Source organism: Crassostrea angulata, chromosome 3, assembly GCF_025612915.1.
Source record: "Crassostrea angulata isolate pt1a10 chromosome 3, ASM2561291v2, whole genome shotgun sequence".
Lineage (NCBI taxonomy): Eukaryota > Metazoa > Mollusca > Bivalvia > Ostreida > Ostreidae > Magallana > Magallana angulata.
In genome coordinates, this window is record NC_069113.1 from 19,954,782 (window position 1) to 19,982,681 (window position 27,900).

Genomic DNA, 27,900 nt, shown 5'->3' on the forward strand with positions numbered 1-27,900 from the left:
GTACCTGTACAGGCATAATTTTTTTCTGAAGAAGTGGTGTTAAATGTTCAAGCATTTGTTTGGTGGTTTCAGCTGGTGTTTGTGTCAGTTGGAGCCAGCCGCCCACCGCGTAAAACTGACGGCAGCTTGTCGTCATCCAGCCTGCCTTGCCCAGTCCCTGAGCGACTTCCTGTCATGTTGCTGATCCGAGAACCACACTTCAACAAGCTGTTCCTTTTGCTGGAGCAACTTAGCAAGCTACAGTTCACCATTCCCACAATGGCAAGTGAAATATTGACTCCCCATTCAGTGTGATCAGAGCAGTAGCCTTCTTTTTAAAACTCTCATTCATTAATTTAAAAGAATACATTGTAAAGATGCAGGTATTGTTTTATAAATGTATAAAAAAATCTTTGAAATTTTAAAGTTTGATAGTAGCAGATGAAAAAGTTGCTTGCAATGTTTAAAAAATGTATAAGAAATCTTATTGATACATTAACATTTGACAGGACAGTCAGGAACGCTGGGGACTACAGACCAAGGCGAGAGTGCTGTCCAGGAAGGTGTGGGAGTTACTGATGTTACTGCCAACCAATCAAAACATGTGGGACGGGTTCCAGAGCCTTGTGTCTGAGGAGGTGGGTGTGGTCAAGGAAAGTTGTATGGGGTTGGGGGGTTGGATGGGCAGCACACCTAGTTAAAAATTTGTTATAGAATTAAGAGCCTTGAATGGCAAGAGGTAGGGTATATTAAAGGGAAAGTTTCTGAATTACAGATGTTACAGCACATCAATCAATCATGTCAGTAGGAGTTTTAGAATTAGATTATTTTACTAAATATGTACCAATATCTAACACCATTTCATTTTGTTTATAGTTTATTCATTCCTATATGAAAAGCAAAGATGTGGTTTAACTTACATGTAATTGATTTACAGTGCAGTGAACAGACAGTGATTTGGGACAAGTTGCTGGATTCCAAGAGCCCACACAAACTGATGTATTCGTTGCAGATTGTGGAGGCCCTGTCCAGGGGATCAAAACACAGAAGAAGGTCCATTGTGAGTATCCTGAAGGCTTTAGATAAAAGAGACTGCTATACCCTGTTGTTTTAAAATGTATTTTTCTTCCTGTTTCATAACAAGTTGTAGGTACATGTAAATGCAGCATATATGGATACACATGTACATATACAGTGTACACTTCTACTCTGATTTAAATATATTTTCCTCAGAAGGAAAGGAAAAGGGTTTATTAGTTAATTTGGAAAAAACACAGTGGTTCAGTTAGTGACACTTGAATTGTTTTGGCAGATGAGGGCAGGGGGTGGAGACTCGAGGACCATGAGCACAGACTCTGACTTTGACTCACAAGATGAGGAGATATGGAGCATGAAGGTTTGTTTTTGAAAGTTTTACCACTAATGGCATTTTCATATTAAATAAAACCTAGTCATCATATGTGTGTTTTAGGTATTATCAGCCTTGTTTGTTACTTTGATGTCTGATGGTCTGAAAAGAATTCTGAACTACATAGATTTTTTTTTCTTTTACACCTGTGTAATGATTTGTTTTAGTTCATATCGAAAGGTGGATTAAAGCACTTGCTTAGCATCTTCAAATCTGGGAGTCTGCAAGCTCAAGAGGACGAAGCCTGGAGTCAGGTAAACATTTATTTTGATCCATTCATTTGTCCATCCTCTCTCTCTCTCTCTCTCTCTCTCTCTCTCTCTCTCTCTCTATTGAAATCAGCATACATGTACATATTATGTGAACAGATCTTAGAAAGGAGGATTTTATGTACGGTACTCTCTATATAGTCTATAAACTCATTTAACAGGGTTGTCTCTAAGACCCAGGAGGCGGGGAATTCCCCCGCCTAAAGTGACGTAATTACCCGGCTATTATTGCATTTCAAACACGATCTAGCTATAAGCTAGACCTTCAGATCCCATTCTTCTCTTTCTATTCTTCCTTCTACTTAAATTTTTAGAGACAACCCTGTTTAATAAGCATGCAATTAATAAAACATGCACAGTACATGTACTTATTTGAAACCTCTTGATACTTGCAATTGCAATTCCTGGTTTGTATCAGACTGAGATTGTTTTCAAATCTGAAAAGATTTTCTATTGAATATCTTAGTTTTTTAATGAAAGAAATACTGTAAGTCGTTTTAATTCCACGTTGTAAAAATTTCACGAATTCTCAAAAAGTACCAATCGCGATGGTTTTAATTTCACGCTCCAAGAAAACCACTTGATCAAAGTATTAGCAATAAAATGTTTTTAAAAAACTTATGTTAATATTATATAACGATGGGTTTATTTTAGCGGAAAAACGATAAATCGCGAACATAGTGAAATTAAAACCATCGTGATTATTTGCCAATCTACAGTACTTCATTTTTTTCTTTATGTTATATTTTAGTTATGTAAATGATCACTTTGTAATTAGTTATATATTTCACTTTAGTGGAATCAGGAATGCCTGGCCTACTTGCTGCGATTAATCAGCCAGTTCTCTGTGGAGCTGTCTGATGCAGAAGCCGGCCATGATGATGTGTTTGAGTCGTATGAGAGCCCCAGGAAGAAGATGAAGAGACATAAAGGAGGAAGTGAGAGAATAATCATACCCAGGCTTAATCAGGTACTTACTGGAAGATATGTGTACATTTGTTAAACTCCTTTACTTGCATTCCATTTACTGGATGTGCAAGGCACATGCTGGAAGATTTCTTTAATGTCAAATGTCTATTTACATTGAATGTTATTCTTAACCTACTTATTCATGTATTATGATTTTTGCTTCACTGTACAAGTTGCTAATGCTGTTACAGAAGATACCGGGAACATGTTTTGATTCTTGGCATCCTAATTTGCCTCTCATTTTGGTCTTAGATATTTTCTAATCCTTTATTTGGTAATTGAAATATCTATCATAAACTATATGTATGTTGATTTTCTTTCATAGTCCACTCTTGCCATGCTGAACATGGACTCAGTCCTGAAAATCCTGATGCAGATTCTGTATGATGCTGCAGTGCCAAGGTAAAAGACGGAACTCAGTGGTCTTATTCATTGCAGGGTGGTATTAATGTGAATATCATTATGTTCCATGCTTTTAGTTATGCCAATTCATGACGCAAATGTCTATATAGTGCAATAAATTATCCACATATATTAATTCATGCTTCTTAACTCTTGTGTATGAAAGATTTAGTAATAATTGTTATTTTCTAATACATTACAGTGCAATTAATGATCCACATGTACATGCATTAATTCATGCTTCTTGACTCTTGTGTATGAAAGGTATAGTAATTGTTATTTTTGGATACATTACAGTGACTCCAATCAGGTCCACACAGGAACTTGGGGCAGAGCTGAAGGTGAGGTGCTGTCTGGTCAAATTATAGGTGTCACATCTTCTGGTACATTTACTGTACTTCTATACAAATAGGTCCCTCGTGTCTGGTCAAATCACACAAAACTTCCTGTAAATAGCTTCCCTAAGTCAATCAGACAATATGTAGGTGAAAACTGTGACAAGAAGGAATAATGACAATAAAGATGACTGAAACAAAAAATTGTGGAAATAAAGAGCAAATTTTGACTTCACAGTGCATACACATACATGTACATGTAAGTTGTCAATAAAGTTATGTTCTTCTAAATTAAAAAAATATTGGAAATAGTCAGAATGGGTTCTCTCCGGGTACTCTGGCTTCTTTCCACACCAATCACCCCCTCGCGCTAACATCCGTGCTAACAACAGATATTAATATAAGTTGAAGAACTTGCTTATCAATCTTTGTAAAATAAATAAAGTTCAGTTCAGTTCAAAATACAATAAAGTGTATATTGTCTCCCCATACAGACTATCTAAGTTAACATGTTCAATATAAGAAAAACTTCAAATGATTCAACTAAGGGGAAATATTAAATAGAACTTTGCTTTTCGTTTATACAGATAAATATCTATGATAATTTTCTGTGGTATATAATTCCATTTCTTTCCTTTTCTTTCAGTGGTGCATTATTCGCTGTCTTTCCTGGTGTCTTGGGCCTACTCCTGTGATGAGGTCAAACAAGCCCTCTGTAGGTCCTCAAACTTTGTGAACTGGTTGAAGAGGCTAACTCTCCAGGCCCCTGAGGTCAGTGACCATTTTCTCAACATGTTTACACAGGTTTATACACAGTCAACCTGATTATGATTGGTGTGAATAACATGAATTTTAAAATAAAAAAAAGGAGAGAAATTATTTAGTGATGCTTATTGCAAACTTTAAGATTCTTAAGTCTAAATAGAAGTCTGGAATGATTTTCTTTCTTAAGATTTTTATTTGGAAAAGCAAAATCAATATTCATGTACATTTCGTGTAATAATATTTTCATGCATTATGGTTGAATTATTTATTAGTTTGCTTTTAAAATTTTTTGGAAATAAACATTGTTTCATTGTTATTTATAAATTTCAGCCGTTTGTGAGACGAGAAGCATGTATGGGTCTGTATCGTCTTTGTCTTGGAAAAACGGCAGATGGAAAAACTGGATACACCCTGCTGTTGCCAACCTTAGCCAGCTTGCTTAGCTTCCTTGAGGATGCATTGTCCATAAAACCAGTGAAGAATCTTGAGGTTAGCAAATTAACAAATAAAACTTTTTCAGTGATAACTGGAATGTCAAACTGCTTTTAAATTCTATAAATAAGGCAGTCTGTCATCTTTGATTAAGATTTTTGAAAATGAATACTATTTCAATCAATTTAAACTTTAATACTTATAAGTAGATTGTTTAATGTTTTCGATTTGTTAAAATTCAGATCTGTTGTTCAAGTATAGAGAGAAACAAATAATGTGTTTTAGGTTGAGGGTTTAAAAGAGAAAGAGAAGGAACCCCCAGGCCCGGGTTGTCGAGACTATTTCTGGCTGGTGTGTCGCTTTGTGGACAGTATATCCAAGGAGGACGGCAAGTCAGATTCTGTAAGTACGAGAAGTATGTGTTCATGTTTATACACTACATGTCCATGTATATCTATATGCCTCTTGTCTCCAGTTTGAATATTAAGGGCTGTCTTAATTTTACAGGACTATTTTGTTTTTGTTTTATCTTTTTTTATTGTTTTGTTTTGGGTTTTTTTAACATAAAAATGCTAAAAATATTTATATTTTTCTTGATATATTCTAGCAGGACAGCATTGTCAACCTGAATCAGCTGGCCAAACAGATATCACAGCATGTGTTGGACCGCCCGTTCTATGAGACGCGGCATGGGTTTGAGGAGGACGATGGCTTGATTGGGGTGTTGAACCTGTGTACTGCCGTAATCAAGCACAAACCACCATTCAAATCCTCACCTGAAGGCCAGGTAAATGATTGTCTCTAATTCAACATGGAGTAATTATTTCAAATGGAAGTGTTTTCTATTTCAGTTTTTTTTCATTATTTGTTCACGTAAATATTTGATTATGTTGCCCATTTTACATTATATATGCACATTGAAGTTTAATGACACAACGTGTTGAGTTATGGATGCTTATTCAAAAGTAAATACAAGTTAAATTTAACATCTGTTTTTGTACCTTTTTATAGAAATTCTTGGATGAAGTGTTTTGGCTCTTGTTTGCCCTGCCTTCGCCGACCAAGCGATATCTGCCAAAATGTAAAAGTCAGACTGCTCGGTCCTCTGCCTACGATCTCCTTGTGGAGTTTGTTAAAGGTTCCGTGGAAAACTACCTGTTTCTGCATCAGAGGATGCTTCAACAGCACACAAAGGGTAGGCCTTTCATCTCCATCTTCGTAAATGGCCTCAAAATTTTTGCAAATTTTCCAGAAAGGGTTATAGCTAAGTTAAGCAGTATGACCACATAGAAAGAACAAAATGCTGATAAGATTACAAATTTTTTTTTTTTAGTATTTTCTCAGCATTTTTTTGAGTTTTCGTAAATGTATATCAACCAACTACGTGTTATAATGAATCTGCATGTTCGTGTACATGTGATATTTTCCTTTGACAACAGTGCATTTACTACTACATACTTTGATTAAACAGATTCCCATGCTGCCTACCTGTGGGACTACTGGCCCCATGATGATGGGCGGTCCAAATGTGGCTACGTGGGGTTGACTAACCTGGGTGCCACCTGCTACATGGCTACCTGTATGCAGCACCTGTACATGATCCCCCAGGCCAGGCAGTCCGTGCTACAGGCCAAGTGTTCCAACTCCAACCGCTACAAGGGCACGCTGATGGAGCTCCAGAAGATGTTTGCCTATCTACAGGTCAATTCATGACACTTGTTTGTTTGATGTTAAGAGTCTTTTTTAGGATATTTTTGTTCTATCGACACATTACCAGGGATGATAAAGAGTGTTTCAAAAGTTTTTACCTTTGTATAGTGCTATAGTGATCTTGGAAGAATATAGGATTTTTCTGGTGTCTACAGTTAACATGCAATGTAAAGATTCAATAAAGAACATTTAACATGCATCCTATTTGGTACAATTTGTTTGCATTACAAGTTTATTTTAATGTCATAACAATGACATACATGTATAACTGTAAGTGGTTATGTTAAGGCAGCTTTTTACAGTGTTTGACATATATTTTTACAGGAAAGTGAGAGAAAGGCTTACAACCCGCGCAGTTTCTGTAAGACCTACACCATGGACAAGCAGCCATTGAACACAGGAGAACAGAAGGACATGACCGAGTTCTTTACCGATCTTATCAGTAAACTGGAGGAGATGTCTCCAGACATGGTAGGAGGGAGGTTCTGATCCAAACCAATAACAGAGAATCACCATTTTGATTAAAAGGGTCATGCAATAACAAAATATTAAATTCAATGGTTTTAGAATGTACATGTATGGTATTAATGATGCATATATGAACAGTATATGTATGTAAAGAGTAAGAATTATGATAATGATGAATGAATAAGTCAATGCGTGTAAGCATTAGATTGGAACAAGAGTGTCATTTTTCTACTGGTTATGTTTCAGCATACCCTGGTGAAGAATTTGTTTGGCGGTGTTTTAACCAACAATGTTGTATCCTTGGTGAGTACTGAAATTCCATCTGTTTATGCAGACAAGAATAAGTTTTTTAAATACTCAAGATCTGTACTTTTATACCCATGATCAGTTATTTCTGATGTACAGTAGCTGTTATTTTACTGATTCTTATGCTCTTTCTTTTATAAACTTTAATGTAATAAATGCTAAAATTGTGAATGGGTTTTAAGTACTTATTATGTCTCTTGTTTTGATATACAGGACTGCCCACATGTTAGTAGAACTCTGGAGGAATTCTACACTGTCCGATGTCAGGTCACAGATATGAAGAATCTCTATGTAAGTTTTCAGATTTTATATTCATACTGATATTAAATTCCCTAGTTTGGTTATGTACACTTCATTTCATGATGAAAATTCTAAAGGAGACTGGTGGAAATTTATTGAGAAGCAAATTCTCATAATACATTAACATGTAACTGACCATACCCTGAAAAACTTTTTGTTTTTTAGGGGGAAAAAAACCCCCACAAATCATGTCATAAATTCTACACTCACCTGTTTTAATAGAGTTCTGTTGGCATTAATATTAAAAAAAAAAAATATCAAAGCGTATGATCATATTCTTCAGAGTGGTTATCAAGTATTTATTTTACCCACAGTCATGTACCTGTTACATTTATGTACATCGATTTTGTTATACAGGAATCACTTGATGAGGTGACGGTGAAAGACATGCTGGAAGGAGACAATATGTATACATGTTCAAAGTGCCAAAAGAAAGTCCGAGCCGAAAAGAGGTCAGTTATTATCTTTACAATGGTGATTGGTGTTTATAATTTAACAAAGTCACACCAACCACGTGGTACTCTGAATGGTGCTGATAGTAATCATAATTTGTTAAACCTCTTAAGTTTTAATCTTGTTGTGTCTTAAGAATCGTGGTTCTACATGTATGTAGGTTCCTCAAAACTGTCCGTACAATATCGGGCTTTATCACTAAAAATCTTTTTAGTTCAGTTAGATATTAGGTTAACAGTTTACAACTAGAAAGAAGTAATGTAAATGGACATATATTTACCTATGGGATGAAGGTTTATGAATCGCACACTAGTTCATGCATAATTTGCTGATTATTGTGTGCATGTATTTCAGGGCCTGTTTTAAGAAACTTCCCCGGATCCTCTGTTTCAACACAATGCGCTACACATTTAACATGGTGACCATGATGAAGGAGAAAGTAAACACTCACTTTTCTTTCCCTCTCTGCCTGGACATGTCCCAGTACATGGAGAAAAACCTGATGGGACCAGATAAACTAAGAGGTAATGAATTGCTGTTATTGATTGCTTCTTTTGCAACTTGCTTGAATTTAATTTAAGTTTATTTATTTCCCAAAAATATATACTCTGTGTAAATTTGCTGCTCCTGGTTTACCAAACTCTCACAAGCATCATGTATATATATAAAGTTAATATTTTATCAGAAGAGGTTCACTTGTTTAGGCATCCAATACCGTAGATTCCTTAGATAAGTCTACAATTGCAGTGTTTTTATCTTGCAAGCACCAAACTTTTGTGGTAAATTCATATATTCACAACTGTCATAAAAAATAGCAAAGGGTGCTTTTCGTGATTCTATGTGGATAATTTTTTTTTTAAGAATCTACATTATGCTCATTTATTTATAAACTCATTTCTGACTTTGAACACTGTAGATGATGATGAGGATGATAAGTTCCTGGTACAGAGTGAGGAGGATGATATATACGAGTACGAGCTGATCGGAGTGACCGTACACACTGGGACAGCTGACGGCGGCCATTACTACAGCTTTATACGGGACAAGCTGCACAAGTCAGAGAGTGGGCAGGATAAATGGTAAGAGAATTCTACTGTCTCTCTATAGTCCATACAGCTGCCAAAAAGTTGATTTAGTATTAATAGCAACATTTGGTCTACTGTTTGCCTGAATGAGATATTATAGTAATGTTTGACTTGGAAGATACACGTACATGTACATTTATATTCATATTATGGAGTGTAAATGCCATGTAAACATTTACATGTAAGTTTTAAGAGTTGGCTGACAAGTTGATGTAGTGTGACTCTCATGATTTTTACAGGTATCTCTTTAATGATGCTGAAGTTAAACCATTTGATCCGAGTCAGATCGCATCCGAGTGTTTTGGTGGGGAAGTCACCGTAAGTTTTATTGGAAAAAGTTTTTTTTCACCAAAAAAAATTGTCACAACATTGTTATTTGATCTAAGAGCCATGCCTTAATTATGTAATGCATAATTCACTATTATTCCCCTCCCCCCCCCCTTTCCCATCCAATAAGTTGCTTTGATATGTTTATATTATGTTTTTTGGACAGCTAGTTTTTATATTTTTGTAGTACAAATGATCCATGTACATGTAAGAGGAAACTTTTACTGCATGTCATTTAATCTATTTAATTTTAATCTTTTTAATTGTGTATTTTCAGAGTAAAACATATGACTCTGTCACAGACAAATTCATGGACTTCTCATTTGAAAAGGTACTTAGAAAGTGATAGCATTATCAATTCCATTCAAATCTTTTTCATGCATTCCTTTGTGAAAATTTTATTAAGAGCTTTCACTTCTAATCAATGATTCTTATTCTGCAGACAAACAGTGCATACATGTTATTCTACAAGATGAAGCCTATAAATTCTGATCAATGATTGTTATTCTGTAGACAAACAGTGCATACATGTTATTCTACGAGATGAAGCCTATAAATTCTGATCAATGATTCTTATTCTGTAGACAAACAGTGCATACATGTTATTCTACCAGAGGAAGCCGATAAATTCTGATCAATGATTCTTATTCTATAGACAAACAGTGCATACATGTTATTCTACCAGAGGAAGCCGATAAATTCTGATCAATGATTCTTATTCTATAGACAAACAGTGCATACATGTTATTCTACGAGAGGAAGCCGATAAGTAGTAGGACAGAGGAAGAGCTTCGAATCATAGATCAGGATCCACCACCCAAGTTTAACTTTGAGTTGACGAAAGAACTTGGAGAAGTATGAACTGCTAATTAGTTAATGGAAAAATCATTGGAAATTATATTTAAGCAAATCTTAAGAATTCAAGGTAATGAGGTTAAAGTTTGCAACACAAGTTTTCATGTAACCAGACATTTACATGTATACGCTCATGTGTACACATATGTTTTTCTTTTTCAGTGGATATGGCAAGATAATACCCAATTTTTACAGGACAACAACATCTTTGAGCATACCTATTTTGGGTGAGATATTTTGCTGACTGTTTGACCCAAATTACTTGAAATCTTTCAGATGAATATTCATGCACTGTACATCCATGTTTTTGAGTAGTTTCAGTTTTTGCCCTATGTTTTTGAGTTGTTACGGTTTATGCCAAAATTGGTCTTACTTACAAGTTAATTTACTTGTTTTACAAAGAAATGTATGCATGTTATAATGACCATGCTCATGTATTTACAAGATGAGTGACTTTGTAGGTTCATGTGGCAGATCTGTGGATACATTCCTACCACTTTACCAAAGGACCCCGATACCCAGGTCTCCCTGAAAGCTGCACAACTCAGTACTTCCTTTGTGTTGGAAACTTTAATTCATTCTAAAGAAAAGGTAACAAAACTTTTTTCTCTAAGTCAGGTTGAGATATATTACATTCAGCTTTATACATGTAAGTGTTCAATGGTAGCTTAAATTGCTGTTACATTAGCAGCACAGTATAAAACTGTTACAGATTCAGTCATAATTAATTCCCTCTTACAGCAAACTTAGGTTCATCCTCCCTTAACTTTATGTGTATAACATTTGTATAAACTTATTCAAAATAATGATTTTTAACAAACCTAAGTTGTTTGTTTCTTGCACTTTGCCATTAGCGTATTTTACTGTATTTAATAATTAACAATACGAAATTTCAAAAAGTTGATGTTGTGTTTGGTAAAGCATCATGCAGAATAAAGATCTTTGTTTCTTGATTAGCCCACCATGCTCCAATGGATTGAACTTCTGACAAAACAGTTCAACTCATGTCCAGCTGCTTGTGAGGTATGATCATCTGTGGGGTTTTTTTAATCTTATTCAGGAAGTGTATGAATTGTGAAGAAAATTTTGATATTGAACTTAAATAAAGGAAAGACAAGCAATGAATTGCTTTTTTGATATGTGTTTGGCATATAAGGATATGAGTGGACAATATCATGCTGTAAAATAGGATTTTTTTTGGAATTTTCATTTATAAAAGTATCTTTGTTAAATTTTCATGGACAAATTGCAAAAATGTTCATAGTGTAAATATTTCTACATTTGACAGGGTTTTAAATTCATGGAGTTCATGACTGCGTGTGTACATGTTATACATTGATATTTGTGAAGTTTGACAAGAGTTTTTGTTGTTTTACAGTGGTTCCTGGATCACATGGCAGAGAGTGACTGGTGGCCACAACAAATACTCATCAAGTGTCCCAACCAGATGGTTAGACAGGTCAGTATGGTCAAAACCAGAGAACACAACTGTTACAAATTGTTGACTTCTGTTTAAAAAATATATTTATCATTTTACATGCATACAGTATATCGGTTTTTTTTCGTATGTCACAAAATTTGCGAGAATTGGGGAAATATGTAACAATTTTAATTTGCGAGTCATTTTTTGCGATATAAAAAGTTTCTTTTAGAAAATGACCCAGGATATAATTTCTGCGTATTTCAATATTTGCGATTTAAAAGGGGTCGCGAAAAAAGCGAAAATTACCGGTTATACGGTATATATATAACTAATTAGCTCAGTCGCCTTGAAATTTGTTTTGGGTTTTACAACTGATTAGCATTAGCAGAAGCCATGCCGTGTTACATTGATGTTTATGAACATGTTGTTGTGTTTTTCCCAGATGTTCCAGAGGCTTCTTATCCACGTTATTTCACAACTGAAACCTGCTCATATGGAGCTGTACCTGCAGCCTCTGATTGAAAGGTATTGTTTGCTTTTGTCAACCTTAAAATGACATGGATCTAAGTTTTGACTTGGATCCTTGATGTAGTAATGCAGGGAGCCAAAATAAAATGATAATTGTTTGTTAAGAATTGCCTCCCACATCATTGAAATACCCCTGCTGATTAAATTTTATTAGGAAAAAGAAAAGAACTTTTTTTCTTTTATAGGGATATTTTAAAAAAAAAATTCCAATTTTTAATAAGTTAAACTTCAAGTTTGAAAAATTAAAAAAAATCCCTCCCATTCTTCCTTTTGGGTATAGAAATCCCAAGGCGGCATTTTAAAACAGAGATTTAAAGGATGCCTTTGATTCTATTATTTGATATTGTTTATATATACACTAAACATTTATTATTTTGATCAAAATGAATATTTCTTTCAGTGATGATGGAGAGATTGACATTTCCGAGCTTGGAAGTAAATCATGCGTGACCAGATTTATTAAGAAGATGCTCTCCATTGTAAGTGTATCTTTGTATATTGCACGTACATGTATATCTTGGTATCGGTAAATAAACTTGTCTATTTAATTAAGATGATTTTGATGTTTGACACTTTTTATAAATCTATTATAATGAAATTTTTGATAGACCTACATTTGATACAGCCTGATGTTAATTTAAATTACTAATTATAGACTTGCCAATTGACAATAAAAAAAATTTCTCATTTTGATCGAAATTTAATTAAATTATTTTTTTCTTCTAAATTGAAATCTTTATAATGTAATTTTAATTTTAAAAAATCAATCCAAATAGATATCTAAAGAAACAATTGCAATCCAGATTCTCAGTGTTGTACCACAGGTTGTATTCCACGCATCCATTTGTTTTGGTACACAGCTGATAAAACCTGGATATCTACATGTATAATCTTGATCATTCAATTAATGTTATCAATGCTCTATACAGTTGGATCATGGAGTTCGCCCCCACAGTAAGTTCCTGACTGAGTACTTCGCCTTCCTGCTGGAGTTTGCCAAGATGGGAGACGAGGAGAGCTTCTTCTTGATCAATGTGAATGCCATATCCACCATGGTCAACTTCTATCTGGGACAGAAACAGGCAGAAACCTATGTGAGTGTTCCATATTTTGCAGATCCTATTTTTGTCAGATTTTAGTTTGCAAGAAATCGAAGGATTCTAGTTCTAAAGAAAGCTTTAAGGTTTTGTTTGACTAGTTTTGTGTGTCAGTTGCTGCTTAATCTACACGTACCTGTACATGGCACATGTAGAAATAACAGTTTGTGTTAGAACATGAGTTTTAATCAGTCACACTTAGAATTTTCTTTTTAATAAGAATAACTCCCTTCAGGTAATAAAGATAGATATTGTAAGTGAGAGTTATGTTTCTTGACTTTTTCTAAACTAACTATTTGGACCACCTTTGCCAGGTTGAGATTCCGTCTGATGATGAAGAGGAAGAAGTGATCACCATAACAGAGGAAACCTACAAGCCCATGTCTCTAGAGAAGATGGTGACATTGATCGCCATCCTAGTGGAGAAATCTCGCGGAGAGAACAACCAGCTACACATCTCCGACAAGGACTACTCGGCCATCATTGGGGGGAAAGGCTTCCCCTTCCTGTTCAATCAGATTCGGGACAGCATCAATGTCAGGCAAACCTGCAATCTCTTGTTCAGTCTCAGTCGATGGAATGAACAGCTAGCCATTGCTGTATGTACTTTTGATATTTTGTAATATTAAACTGATTTTCTGTTAGAGACCGCACTGTAGTACTAGCCATTCATTTTTGTAGTTTTGATGTTTAATAATTTTATTGTGTAATTTTATCTAGAGTACAAGGGTTAGAATTTTGTTTTCACCCTGCTTTGCTTTCTGTTCATAATGACATACAGTGTGTCCTCAACTCTGCCCTTAATTCATGAATTATGTACATGTAGGATACAGTGAATTTGGATATATCTCTGGAAAAGGATGGCAAGGTATTAGACTGTTTATGCAACATCTTGAGTTCACATTTTTATATTGTAGCTGGTCCAAATGGTATTTAATGCTATCAAGAAGTTGAATTTTGAGGTAAGCTACATATTCTCAATACCATTTCATTTTATATGAATGTAAACAATGCTCAATGAGATATGTTGGGATGTTTTTAGAGAGCAAAAATAATTTTGCTAAATATAATGACGATACAATGTTTAACATACTGACAGTTTTTCTTGCTGCAAAATATGTATAATATTCAATCAACAAGAAAATTAATTGAAAGATCTTTTTGTTTCATTTTATGTATTACATGTACTAAGATATGTAATTTGAGTTATTTATAAATTCTCATAGCATTCATTAGTTAATTGTTGAGTTTATAAGATATTCTTGTATTATTTGGTGGTTATAATGTATTTGCAGCATTCCCAGCCCTTCTTCAAGCTGATGTCCATGTTGGTCGAGTTTGGAGCAGGACCCCCCGGGCTTCCTCCCTTCACCCAATATGTACTGCAAAAATTCTGGGAGGTAAATGAAGCTGTACAAAAATTTAGTCTTCTATTGAACTGTATTCCAGGGTGTAAAAATGTTAGAAAAGAAACACAACTTTATACTTTCATAGCTAAGCTTGAAAAGAAATGTGCCAATTTTATTTCTTTTTAAACTGTAAGATTTGTTTTTATTCTAGATTTAAGAGTTCTGTTATGAAATTCATGTATATGCATGTACATATGGACATGTACCTGAATAATCTTTATCTACTTACCTGTACACCTATATAAGTGTTATTTTGACCCCTCAGCTGACGAAATGCTGTCCCCAGCCCTGCCTGGAGTGGATGGCAGCTCAGGTGACCAGAAATCGGCTGGCCAGCCAGTGGGTCCTCAGTCAGATGGACATCTGGGTGGAGCCGTATCTCCTGGGAAACAACAACGCCCGGGTTCGTAGTGCGGCCGCCTGTCTGTTGACGTCCTTGGTACCGAGCACCCACTTCAGGAACACGTTCAGACAGAACAGGAACCTGCTAAGTCCTCATAAGGAAATGACAGTAGGTCTTAGAGTATACTGGTTCATTAATGTAATATTTACTAGATAGTCTTTATAAGGAAATAACCGAAGGTCTTAGTTTATACTGGCTCGTTATTTTAAAGTTTGGATATAGATCTTCTTATGAAATGATTGTAGATGTGTAATGTTTGGATACCTGTCCGCGGGCTCATAATGAAATATACATGTACATGTATTTTATATTTTAAAATACATGTACCTGTAGTTGAATGATAAACTTGTTGAATGAAATTTTAAAGAATTATTGATCTATCTCCTTATTACATGTACCGGTATGTTCTTATCATTTTGTGTGCAGGTCATATGCACATTTTAAATTCCCTTAATTTAAATAAATGAATTATTTGTACCTGTAAATAGAAAAAATAATTGTTGGCTTAAATTGGTCTTTAATAAATCTTTTCTTCATATTATAGATGTCCACAGAGGCCATCATTGTACTTCATCAGGTAAGACTTGATCTGACCTCGCTTTTCTTGCATATTCACATGGCAAATAAAAAAGAACCACTAATAATTAAGCCAAGGCTAGGTCAACTGTACATATTGGCTATTCATAAGATATCTGTTACAACACAAAAAGCTTAAAGCAATGAATAATTAAGCATGTGTATTGATTTTGGTCATTGCGCACAGTTATGATTTGTCATGAACTACATGTAAAACAAGTTGTATTTTAATTTATTCAGAGTTACTGCATCCATGTCATCATTTATTAAAAAGTACCTTAAAAGACTAAATAAAGTTCATAAGCTTGATACTTAAACATCCGTCTACTTTTCATTTCAGATTTATGAACATCTGCTAAGTCTTTTGGTACGAGCAAGGCTTTATGCAGGTAATTACACATTCTTTATAGTTAGCAGTTTTTATTTGTCAGATATTTTTACGTATCCAAGGTTGAAGTAAGATACCTTTTTTAAAAAAAAGAGAGATTTTTTTGTACTAAACTTCAAGTTTTAAGATACATGTTGCTAGACTTCACTTTTAATCACTCTTACAATAAAGGCCAAATATAATAACATGCTATTCTCAAAGTGATTTGTCAAGTTCAAATCAAATTATCAGCATGGCTGTTCTATTTATGTGCCTTTGGTTCAAGCATAAAATATGTTTTGAGGGTGTTTTTTTTTCATATAATACTATAATATAGATAAATTTACTTTCTTTTAGTGAACTGAATGATAGAAAGGTTGTTAATTTTGTTTATTTTACTGAAAATGAAATGAATATTGTTTCGCTCAGATGCTCAGAGTCATGGAACCACAAAACTGATCAGCTATTTTGCAGTGCTCACATTTTGTTTGATCTCAAAAACAGAGAAACTGATGGTAAGTGTTTAGTTTATACTTGAATGTGAACGAAACATATTAAATAGACTATAAATAGATCACTCTATTTCCATACAACTGCCACCCAGTGAATATATGTATTCATCAGATAAATCATCAGTAGACCCACCCCCCACCTCTCCCACCCAAAAAACCCCAGTTGAAATCTGCATTGGTAAATAATGATCTGATTGTAATACTTAAGCTTTTGGTTGATTTGATGTGTTGATCTCCAGTTTTCCCTTAAAGTATAGGATAACGAATAACTTGAGATGTTGCTTGATTTTATTATAATGTGATTCTATTCCGTCTTGTTTAGTTCAACAAGTACTTCCTGGATCTGTGGAATCTGTTTCAACCCAAGCTGTGTGAGCCCCAGATCTCCATGCATCACAATAAACAGGTAACTAAGGAATATAGCGGTGGCATAAACAGGAAATTCTGAGAGGACACTGGTCTAAACATATTTGATAAAAAAAAAGATATTGCAGTTTTCACTGTTTCCCTTCACAAATGTATTCATACATGTAGATAAAAAAAAAAAAATATATAGTTTTTTTTAATAAGAATTCTGTAATTTTCTCAGCTAAGAAAAGAAAATTCAGGGGTTAAAAAGAATTGAATTAATAAGAGTGATGAAATTAGAAATAAAAAAGTTTTCTTTTTGTAACCAATATTTTTTTTTTATTGCAGGCACTTCTGTTTTTCTGGTATCAAGTTTGTATGGATTGTCCAGAGAATATCAAATCCATTGTTAGCAACTCAAATGTGTGCAAACAAATTGCCTACAATTATATTTTGTAAGTTCAAGTTTCTGAGACTGCTGTCTCATGTTACATATGATTTCAGTTTTTCACACACATGTAATGTAGACTGCACCAAGTACATTGACATGTACATGTTAATTGGAACTGCTTTTTCTGAATTTTTGAGGGAGTTGACTTTTAATTTTAATACAGTAGATTTTCTTCATTTAACACCCACTACACATTTACCTTTGTAACAAAAAATCTTTTCCAAACCCAGAGCTGACCATGATGACCAAGATGTGGTGATGTTTAATCGCATAATGCTGCCGTCGTACTACGGATTGCTGCGGATGTGTTGCCAGCAGTCACGCACTTTCACACGACAACTCGCCCAGCATCAGAACATCCAATGGGCCTTCAAAAACATCTCCTGTCATCCGGCTCAGTACACAGCAGTACGTGTAATCTTGTGGATTTTATTTTCATGATGTCCTCTGAACACACTCATAGTTTTTTGGGAGTTGATTTTAATCAACTCTCCTATGCAGTTACTCTGGCAAACCGAAAGTGAAACAGTGTTTGAACCTAAGCACAAATCATCACCGCTGACAAGACTTAGTTCTTGAAAATAATAAAAAAATTTAATATAGCGTATGCTGAAGCATTGTTTTTCAAGGAAACTTATCAATAAACACTTTGAAAATTGTCAGATTTTATATAATACGAACAATTAAGATATTTTTATAGTCTCATGTATTCCTACGCCAGAGTTTAATATAGCCTCGTTCAACCAAATGCTCGACTGTATCCGTAAATCTCCGACAAGCAGAGAGGCTCTCTTGCTTGTCTGAGATTAACAGAGACAGCAAAGCGTCTGGTTTAACGAGACTCAAGTTTGATATCAATAGTGCTTTGATCCATACAATTTTTAGATTTCCTTTGAATACTAAATAAATACATAGTTTGAAATCTATCTTTAAATATTACACAACATGATTCATATGGGGTTTCTCGAAATTCTTGTAGGAAAAGTCTAAAATTCATATTATAAAAAAGTGTGTAATTCAAATACAGACTAGAAACTAATTGCCATGCAAGATAAGTTGACTTTAAAACAAACGATAATCAATAAAATCAACTCCCGCCAGTACTTCAGTACTTTGATTTTTTATTGTGAATCGAAAGAACCGGAAACAAATTACATTTTTTGCATGAATCTTGTTCTTGTTAGTAAAACATGGTCAAGTGAAAGATATCTTAACAATGACACATACTTACATGTACTTATTATTATATAAAATTAGTTGAGTTTTTTTTTAATTCAAAAGTACTTGGACTGTAACTACTAACGATATCTTAAAAAATATATGCAAAAACGAGAACATTTTAAGAAAAGTAATATTCAAAAGAGCATATACTAAAAGATATATTTAAAAAGTTATTGACCTTTGACCTTTCAGGCAGTGGAAGAGCTGTTTAAGATGATGAAGCTGATGTCCACGAAGTACCCAGATTCCTCGGAAGAGGAAGTCCAGGCTGTGAATCATTTCAAGCGGACTACAATTCGTTTATACCTGGATTTCCTGGACGCTCGCTCGGGCTGGCAGACTCTTATTAGGTATGCTACATGTACATTTATGTGTCACCCATGTAAATCGTGTTCATCCATATGTACATTATGCTCATCCATATGTAAACCATGTTCATCCATAATGTCACCCATGTACACCATGCTCACCCATATGTAAATCATGTTCATCCATACGTAAACCATGCTCATCCATATGTAAATCATGTTCATCCATATGTAAACCATGGTCATCCATATATCACTCATGTAAACCATGTTCACACAGATCTAATTCTTACATAAGCTATACATGAAGGTAATAGAGCAGGTTATTTGCTTAACCTTGCCATATAAACCAAATGTTTTCATTAGATTCAAACTGAAACTTTTTTATAAAGAGAAATCTTACTTCATGTATACATATACAGTATAAAAAAGAGAATTCTGTGTGCAGAAGGATATGGAAACAGATGAATGTGTGTAATGTCAAGCATTTTCTATGATGTTTATTGCATTATATCTTTGAGCTGTACTTTGTTTTCTTGCAGTGCTTTGAAGATTTTGATTGACAATCAGGACGACAGATTACTGCTGCTGTATCACAAAGGCCTACAGATGATAACCGAGGTAGGTTTTAAGTTTTATAAAGACTCTGAATGCTATACCCCAGTGTCTAAATAGTATTAGTGTAAGACACGTTTACAAAAACCACAGAGTCCTCACAGACTCAAAATACAGGTGGTAATGCATGCTCTGTAGTGGATGACTACAGCTTTTGGGATGTATTTTACATATATAAACTGTTTTACAGGCTTTTAGTGGTATTTTACATGTATAAACTGTTTTACAGGCTTTTAGTGATATTTTACATGTATAAACTGTTTTACAGGCTTTTGTGATGTATTTTACATGTATAAACTGTTTTACAGGCTTTTGGGATGTACATATTCTATATGTATAAACTGTTTTACAGGCTTTTAACACACTACATGCCATGTACCATGAAGCCACTGCCTGTCATGTAACAGCAGACATTGTAGATCTTCTAGGAATACTCCTCCCTGTGCTCAAGGTAGCCCGGTATTACCACGAACGGAAAGGTAGGTGTTTCAGTTATTGTTAAAACAGAGAGATTACTCATGTATTAGGATAGGCTACTCTGCCATGTTAGTTCTTTTACAGATGTAAGCAATGTCTATTGAAATCAAAGAATCCTTATTATATACAAATTAACTATACATGCAATGATGAAGCTTTTAGAATTTTACATTTATGCATTAAGAAATGATTTGCATGTACATGTATGTGTATGTAACCTGTATTCATTACTTTTGTTATAATGTACATGTATTTAAAACTTTCAATCCCTGAATACAAGTTCATGTCTGTTATACCTGGCACCATATAATTTGTTCATGGTAGAGCAGTGATTTCTGAGTTAAATTTATTATAAACCTGTTGAGAAACAATAAAACAAATTGGAAAAAGAGATGTTTTTGAACTTTTTTGTTCAAAAAGTTGTTTTGTTCTCCTCCAGGCTCGGCGTCCAATGATATGAACACTGTCCTACAGAACTGGAAAGAGAGGATGGACTTCACCAAGAAGTTACTGACACTGCTTAATTCATACACACCCCCTGATATAAGGACCAGTGCTATAGGTAATGTTAGAAGTTATGTTACAGGTAATCACAACACTAACTCACACTTCTGAAGTCATGCACAACCTACAAAATAAGAGGCCATGTTATCGGTTTTGATATGCAAAATGATGTAGAATTTATCCGCAGTACTGCAAAATTCTAGTAAGACTGAGAGTCTAGAATACAAGTATGTTTTTTAACATTTTATTTTGTGAAACTTTCTCTTCTGTTCATGTAAATTTGTACATACTGTGATTAAGAGGGCTGGATGGTCATGGCTATTTTTACACTATATTTAACTCCTTATGAAGAAGAGCTCTGCATAAAATTTTAGCAAATTATTCAAATTTTAAAGCCAAAATATATGGACATTTTCTTTGCTAAGTGATAGTTAATAGCTAAACAAATCATATTTAAAAAATCTAAGGAAGGTCTGAGGGTAAATTTGTTGACCAGCCAGTCTCCTTGAAGACCTCTTTCTGTTCCCTGTTTACCACATACACATGCTACTCTAGATACCTGTGTGGTGATTTTCAAATTATAAAAGTATAGTTCAAATTATTCATGGATAGATATTTTAAATCAAGTTATTTAGCAAATTCTGTATACCCTTATTACATCTTTATTCTGCATGCACATGTATATAGCATGTTACAAGGGTATCATATTTTGTGTAGAGATTTTGTATTTGAAAGGGTGTTCTTTATAATGTGCCTAATTTGGACATGTATACTTTATGTGCAGATGTTCTACGTGAAATGGTGCTAACCTACCAGAGTGAATGTGTTCATACAATTGTTCCTGTCCTCACACAAGTCCATCTAGCTTTCCAAGAAAGCAACATACCTGGTAAGTACCACACACTGAATAGGTTGAGGAATCAAAGGTTCACATGGATACCCAGAATGTATACTGGTACATTGTATTTCAACATTTGGTAAACATCAGCGAGATACATGTACAAGTTACATGTAATGACAATTCACAATGTTAATTTCAAGTTCATACTCATTATTAAAATAAAAGGCAACTTATTATGCGCCTAATGGCACGGAGAAGGATTTAACTTAACTTATTATAAAACTTGTAAACAAGATTTTTGACTTTATACGAATGTGCTAGTGGAAGTTATTGAGTGTGTTGAATTACAAATGGATACTAAGGAGAGAACAAATATCATATTTTCAGTATCCTCCCCCGGACCCTATTTCCCTCGACGAGGCCAGAAGCCGATTGGTCCAAAGTCCAACATCCGTCCACCGCGCCCCCAGTTCAACATGATGTTACATTCTAGTCAGATAGAGGCCACAAAGGTAAATAAGCCACATGTAAACCCACCTCAATTGTTTCAAGAAGGTATGGTGTCATTGACAATGTTGACTCATTTAAAGAATTATAGAAGTACATGTAACATGATATTTCAGTGACAAAATCAAGAAATAAGATGAAGAATGTTAGGATTCCATCAGACTAGCTGTGTTCAATGCAGGCAATATTTAGCCTAATAATATAATAATTTCACACTCTAATAATGTAAGAATTTCACATTCAGCAAGAAACTTACCCTTAACAACATTTGTCATTCTAGCTTTTGTTGTATACTGTTAAATCTTTTACAGGGAGTAGATGAGATGTACGATGCTGCCTTGGCAGAATTCTTCACTCCGTACCACATGTTGGTGGATCTCATTTGCAGAGTGGCTGTCAATCACCAAAGTCTTTCAGAACCCATCATCAACTTAAGTAAGTTGTATTGATAATTGTGTAAATGATGTAGGGGATGGACCTGTTAACTTGCCTAAGTACTGTACTTTTAAGCGTATATAGTACTGTGAGAGTTTATAGGTATGGACCTGTTAAAGTGTTTGTTTGAAGTGTTTCACCATTTTTAGCCCAAAATATTCTTGATGGAATTATTGTTTATTTCAATGAAAGATGAATTTTTACAAACCAAAGACATTTGCAAAGAAAGAACAAAAAAAAAAAACCAAAATTTTTATATTGGGGTAATGATTAAACATCATTGGAGTGCTTTTAGGAGAATATTTATTTCACATTTGATGTTGAATTGTAGGTGCTATGGTTGCCATTGAAGGAGTTCCTTTGCATTCTCCATATTTTGCCAAGTTGTGGTTTGAAATCTACCATTCTGAGGTAACATATCTGCAATTTAGTTGGCATAATACAGTACATGTACATTTTTCCAACTTTAAAATGGTTCAGAGGTTGTGGGGATGGGATATGGGGTGTTGAAACATATGTACATTGTAATGATAAAAGGATATTGTTTAAAAAATAATAATTTTTTCATTAGAAGTAAATTAAAAAATAGAAAGGGATCCTTGTGCACCCATCACTAAGAGAATTATAAACCCTTTCAATAGGTTTATTTGAATATGCATTGTATACATGAAATTGTTGTGAATGAAGATTTAATTAATAAAAACTGAATATTGTAGAAGCAAATGCATGAGCCTGATGTGAACTTTCCACAAGTTTACACAGTTCTGAGATTCTGAGATACTATACAAGTAAAATGGAGTTGTACGTAATGTTCTGTTTTTATCCAACAGGTTGATAGAGCATGCATCAGGACCCTGTGTAACTGTAGCTACTTCATTGAGTATGTGGACTCAGTATTACTGGACGAGAGGCTATCCCTGAACAACTCCAACATCTACCAGTTCTTCTGTAACTTCTTTCCAAAGGTACAGAACTCCTCTTTTCTTTGGTGCATACTTATACAGTGAACATGTATTACATGGACCAAAATGAAGTTGTTATAAAGTACACAATTTCTACAATTGTAAACAACAGAGAAAAAAGGAATATGTTTAAATCCCTCAGCAATATTTTACAAACTTTTTAACACAATGATTCTTTTTGTTTATCACTTCCCCAATGTCAACTAAAAAAATTTATTGTTTAATTTCTTTAATATCCAATAAATGTACATGTATACCAACATTTTTTGGATAATAAATGTAAATTAATAAACATGCATTTAAATTTTTACTGAAGGTTCATCAACAAGTGTTGAGTGACCAGGGCCGGTCTTTGTTGGACAGTCTCGTGGCATCAGTCACTGCAGAGAAAGCTGCCATAGAAAACGTTCGCTACGAAAAGGAACTCATTAGTATATGTCAGAGAGTAACTGGGGTAGGTACTCAACTACTCAGTTGAAAAGAACTTAACAATCTATTCATCCATCTATCCATTTATCAATTTCACTTTCCCATTGTTTCTCTTTCAATTATACCCTGTACATGTATTTCATTACATGCTATTTATAGTCCTCCACAATCTTTGACCAATTTAGCTACAGTTGAACGACCCTGTATACTTTATCCAACGTTACTTTACAGGACTTGAGGGCCATGCTGTTGATATTTTCGGTACAACCACCTAAGAAGCTGAACTCTCTGCTGGAGGACAGCCTACACTACATTCTACAGGTGTGTCGGGATCACCAGAAACAACAAGAGGTGGTGTCACAGTCCCAACCCCCCTCACTCAAACGCTCCAACTCTGATCAGGGGCAGAGGCGGAAGGAAGACGACAAAGAGCAAGGTACCTGTCTCTTCATTGATGTACAGTGACATATTTTGGGGGGGGGAAGGATTCAATAATTTAAATTGTCTTTCCCTTAAGCTTGTGCTTGATTTTAAATGTAGATGTGACTTTATACAAAATTTGTGATTTATGTAGATGTAGTCTGTTCATGAGTGTTGTATTACATCCAGGCTCTTGTTTAAAATTAATAATTAAATAAAATTTATACAATATTATTTTAGAAACCCCATCCAAAAAACGTCGTGTAAGTGCTGACGAACAAAAAGAGAAAAAGACCGAGGACGATAAGGCTGAGGAGCAGGGCAAAGAGTCTAGTTCAGAGCAACCTGCTAAGGAGTCCTCTGAGGGCAAAGTCGAGAGTAGTGCAGGAGAGGGCAGTCAAAGTGTAAAGAGTCCAGAGCAAAATGAGGAACCTGAGGTCACACAGACGACAGAGGTCAAGGATGAGGATGAACCTTGTTCCTCAGGTCAAGGTCAGAAATCTGAGGCGGCCAACAGTGAGGAAACACCTCGCAGAAAGAATGCCAGCATGGTGGACATGGTAGCGAAACATATAGAGAACTTGTTCACCCTGATTGAAAAGAAACAGTAAAATTGTTGTCATAGATTCATCATATTTCACAATGTTTGTGGAAGGAAGAAAAAAGATGCTGGCTGGTATTCTTTTGGCTGAAACAAACCAAACCTTTACAAGACTTTAAACGCCAGAAGCGCTGGAACAGCAATTGTAAATATGTGTAATGATGGGATGATTATATTTATTCTCATGATGTATTGTTGACAATGTACTAATTATGTCATGTACATTTGTGAAATCTGCTTACAATTGATTTGATGAACTGAGGGTACCTATGTTGAGGATTAAGTGACTTATAGAAGCCAACATTTTCTTTATCTCTTCTCATCATCAAAACATACTACTGGAAAAAATGTTGACTTGTGAATTCATCCTTTGCTACATTGCTAGTGTTGCTAACCACTAGAAAAAAAGGGGGGTTGTAGGAACTAACTATAATGGCCACAATAAGGGTCCAAATGATTAAAAAAGGGGTATATAACAAAGAGTGCATAATTTTTTTTAAAATGAAATAACGAAGAACAATAATTGCTAACCTGCTTTTTGTCCATGTTGTATTGCAGATCGTGACAAGTTCTGTGCACCTTGTGGGTGCTATTAAAATATCACTGCCAAATGTGTACACCGTACACAATGCCAGTTGTATATCCGAGTTGGATGCCATGTCCATGAGGTGAAGATGAGAGTGTGGGAGCGAGAGAAAGATTGTTATGTGTCTTACCACGGTTTTGTATTTGATGTGTGTTGTTATACTTGTTCTCTTCAATCTTCATACCAAAAAAAAAATGAACCAAAATTAAAAATACATTAATAGGACTGGTTTTCTTTCATGATATGCAAATGGAATATGTTAATTGTAGTTCTACTTTCTTCTTGCACATAATTTGTGGATACACCCACGAAGGGGGGGGGGGTGTCTCCACTTTTTGTAAGAAAAGCTTTAGACAGAGTGATACGTTATCAATGTAGGTTTTACGGCAATCTTTTATTATCGCTACCATACCCGGCAAATTACAGGCGGCCGATAAATTTTGTGATTTGTTTACAAAGAAGTTTCACCAAACCACAATTACATCTTAAGGTGGCATGGAACACCTGTCGATATTAATGTGGATAAAAGTTCATTATACCGGTATAATCAAAATCGCCGCTTTTGGAATCTTCAAATTTTAAAACAATTGATAAAAAAAATATAATTTTAAAAGATTTTGGAAAGGTAAAAATAATAAAGATCCCAGCGGGATTCGATCTCCGTGACTTAAAGATTCATATGGAGGGTAATCGTGTTCAAAAATCCAGACATGTAAACTTGTAAATCCGAATATGCAATCGTGTTGATGTGTGAACCTGAGCCTGAATGTGTAATTCTGATCGTGTAACCTATAAAACTCGGGCATAAACACGTGTAAGTTTTGACTCAGTTCCTTTGCATGATGCACATTTTGCAACTTTATTGTTTACATTAGTTAATTAAACCTTCAACTTTGCACACTTTCAATCCGTAGTTTCTGCATTTGTAACTTCAGGCTCGGCAATAGCACATCTGACATGATACAAATTGACAAATGTAAAGTCTACAAGTTTGTCGAATTTTGACATGACCTTATATGGAAACAGTGACGGCACTGATAGAAAAAGGCTAGCTGCAGGTAAAGGCATGCCGTAATCGCCGGAATAGGGACGGAATAAATAAATAAAAAAATATTAGGTAAGCCTATAATCATATCATCTCTGGATAACAACATTTCATAGAGTATTATTTTTCGGAAAATTAAATTATGAGATTGGTGTACATTTTATCAAGAGAATGTATAAAAGATGCGAGCAAAGAATTCGATCGGCTTCAGATATCCTCTTAGAACTGAAAAAAAAATTACATTTAATGACTTTGTTTGAATACACGTGTATAAAGATATATACGCATTTTTATTCATAGGCGTCTGAACCGGGAGGAGGGCTAGGGGGGGGGGGGTACTTAGCCCCCCCCCCCCCCCACTTTTTTGCCAAGTTAGACCTAACCATTAGGAACATAGCAACAGGGAGGATTCACCCCCCCCCCTACTTTTTCCTCGCAACAAACAAAATTATTCCTTAAAAGACCTTAAAGAGAATGAAATATTAATAATGATATTGAAAATTAGAGTCATAGTAGGTATTCTAGAACTCCTCCCCCACCACCACCAAAACGGATTAGGAATTTCATGATTTGGGGGGGGGGGGGAATTGGGCAGGTAAGATTGGAGTTATTGGTATACCCTCCCCCACGGATTAGAATTTTCATGAATATGGGAATTGTCAATATTTTTCATGATTAGTGAAAAATGCATCCTTATCGCTACCACAAAGTTGTGACAAGACACCCCCCCCCCCCATGCGAAAAATTACACGGGGTCCGTCAGCTGAGTTGCAAATTTATCGATAAGATAAACAATCTATTTAAAGACATTGGTTTTGAGATTGTGATTACCCGGTAATATGAGACATAAGAAGCGACACCCTCTTTAAAAAATTGATAAATATTCCAAAGATAAGGCTAACTGTTGTGAAATTAAAATGTGTATAAATTATTTTAAGAAATGTTTCTTTGCATTGTCGGCAATATATAGGGAAAAAAGCCTATCATGCAGGTAAAAATTGACATTTTTTAAAAATTAATTTAAGCAATTATTACGGGATTGAGTATGACGTCCTGAATGTCGGTTCAATACAGACTCACTTTGTGAAGTTGGCTGATAAAAAAATTCTGGAGAGATAATATAATACAGCCACTTGTGAACTAGCTGCAGGTCTGTAGCTCCCTGTCTAAAAATATAGATGGACGATCTTTGAGCCTCCCATAGTAAAACTTCAATTTACGGCGCACAAAAAATATGCGCTGTTTTTTTTTTTATTATTATTGAAGATTGTGTTATTATTTATCTTTCACTTACACAACAACAAAAAGTATAAATACATGTAAAGTAACATACAATTTTCCGCGAAAAATTACCAAATCCTTGCAGGTCGTTTATTCTAACTAATTCAGAAAAATAACAAGAGTAAAAATGGGGTACTCTATTTGCAATGTTTTTGCCCAAAAATGACTAAGTTCAACAGCTGATATTTTTATAAATTATCAGAAATCAAAAAATCCTAGCAATTTGCATACTTCTGATATATATGTATAAATGATCTGCAAAAGAACAACTTCCTATCTTGAAAACTGTTCGAGGAGTTATCGGTACAATAAGGGTACCTTTTTGACAGCCACTCGCCCGTCTGCAATTTTTACTATTTCAATAATCGGAAACCCGGTTAAAAATTCACTCTCAAAATTCTTAGAATTCAGAAGCAATGGAGTTACATGGGACCTCACGGCGGTCTTCGAACCCCATGCCGCTCAAAATATATTTACCCCCTTAGAAAATT

General features: G+C 34.7%; 1 protein-coding gene across 3 annotated transcripts in view; it reads left to right on the top strand.

Moving 5' to 3' along the window:
* LOC128175997 (ubiquitin carboxyl-terminal hydrolase 34-like) overlaps positions 1–25,308 on the top strand; it is a 39,004-nt gene extending 13,696 nt beyond the window's left edge. For 2 of the 3 annotated variants that reach the window (XM_052841949.1, XM_052841952.1), the window contains exons 29-80: positions 73–261; positions 489–617; positions 917–1,039; positions 1,292–1,375; positions 1,555–1,641; positions 2,453–2,626; positions 2,951–3,027; positions 3,325–3,368; positions 4,009–4,133; positions 4,458–4,616; positions 4,845–4,961; positions 5,167–5,346; positions 5,571–5,754; positions 6,031–6,260; positions 6,594–6,740; positions 6,984–7,040; positions 7,257–7,334; positions 7,701–7,795; positions 8,151–8,320; positions 8,713–8,875; positions 9,121–9,199; positions 9,486–9,539; positions 9,935–10,063; positions 10,226–10,290; positions 10,525–10,654; positions 11,021–11,086; positions 11,442–11,522; positions 11,929–12,011; positions 12,415–12,493; positions 12,944–13,108; positions 13,426–13,710; positions 14,029–14,073; positions 14,407–14,511; positions 14,786–15,031; positions 15,468–15,500; positions 15,840–15,888; positions 16,296–16,381; positions 16,701–16,784; positions 17,075–17,181; positions 17,408–17,585; positions 18,591–18,748; positions 19,249–19,327; positions 19,674–19,800; positions 20,238–20,360; positions 21,087–21,191; positions 21,531–21,655; positions 21,962–22,085; positions 22,417–22,496; positions 22,916–23,050; positions 23,364–23,501; positions 23,708–23,912; positions 24,137–25,308. In XM_052841949.1, coding sequence (XP_052697909.1) covers positions 73–261; positions 489–617; positions 917–1,039; positions 1,292–1,375; positions 1,555–1,641; positions 2,453–2,626; positions 2,951–3,027; positions 3,325–3,368; positions 4,009–4,133; positions 4,458–4,616; positions 4,845–4,961; positions 5,167–5,346; positions 5,571–5,754; positions 6,031–6,260; positions 6,594–6,740; positions 6,984–7,040; positions 7,257–7,334; positions 7,701–7,795; positions 8,151–8,320; positions 8,713–8,875; positions 9,121–9,199; positions 9,486–9,539; positions 9,935–10,063; positions 10,226–10,290; positions 10,525–10,654; positions 11,021–11,086; positions 11,442–11,522; positions 11,929–12,011; positions 12,415–12,493; positions 12,944–13,108; positions 13,426–13,710; positions 14,029–14,073; positions 14,407–14,511; positions 14,786–15,031; positions 15,468–15,500; positions 15,840–15,888; positions 16,296–16,381; positions 16,701–16,784; positions 17,075–17,181; positions 17,408–17,585; positions 18,591–18,748; positions 19,249–19,327; positions 19,674–19,800; positions 20,238–20,360; positions 21,087–21,191; positions 21,531–21,655; positions 21,962–22,085; positions 22,417–22,496; positions 22,916–23,050; positions 23,364–23,501; positions 23,708–23,912; positions 24,137–24,507 — 6,531 coding nt within the window. In that variant the 3' untranslated portion in view covers positions 24,508–25,308. The remainder of the gene's footprint in view (positions 1–72; positions 262–488; positions 618–916; positions 1,040–1,291; positions 1,376–1,554; positions 1,642–2,452; positions 2,627–2,950; positions 3,028–3,324; positions 3,369–4,008; positions 4,134–4,457; positions 4,617–4,844; positions 4,962–5,166; positions 5,347–5,570; positions 5,755–6,030; positions 6,261–6,593; positions 6,741–6,983; positions 7,041–7,256; positions 7,335–7,700; positions 7,796–8,150; positions 8,321–8,712; positions 8,876–9,120; positions 9,200–9,485; positions 9,540–9,934; positions 10,064–10,225; positions 10,291–10,524; positions 10,655–11,020; positions 11,087–11,441; positions 11,523–11,928; positions 12,012–12,414; positions 12,494–12,943; positions 13,109–13,425; positions 13,711–14,028; positions 14,074–14,406; positions 14,512–14,785; positions 15,032–15,467; positions 15,501–15,839; positions 15,889–16,295; positions 16,382–16,700; positions 16,785–17,074; positions 17,182–17,407; positions 17,586–18,590; positions 18,749–19,248; positions 19,328–19,673; positions 19,801–20,237; positions 20,361–21,086; positions 21,192–21,530; positions 21,656–21,961; positions 22,086–22,416; positions 22,497–22,915; positions 23,051–23,363; positions 23,502–23,707; positions 23,913–24,136) is intronic. The other variant, XM_052841951.1, reaches the window with a different exon arrangement.
* Positions 25,309–27,900: the final 2,592 nt, after the last annotated feature.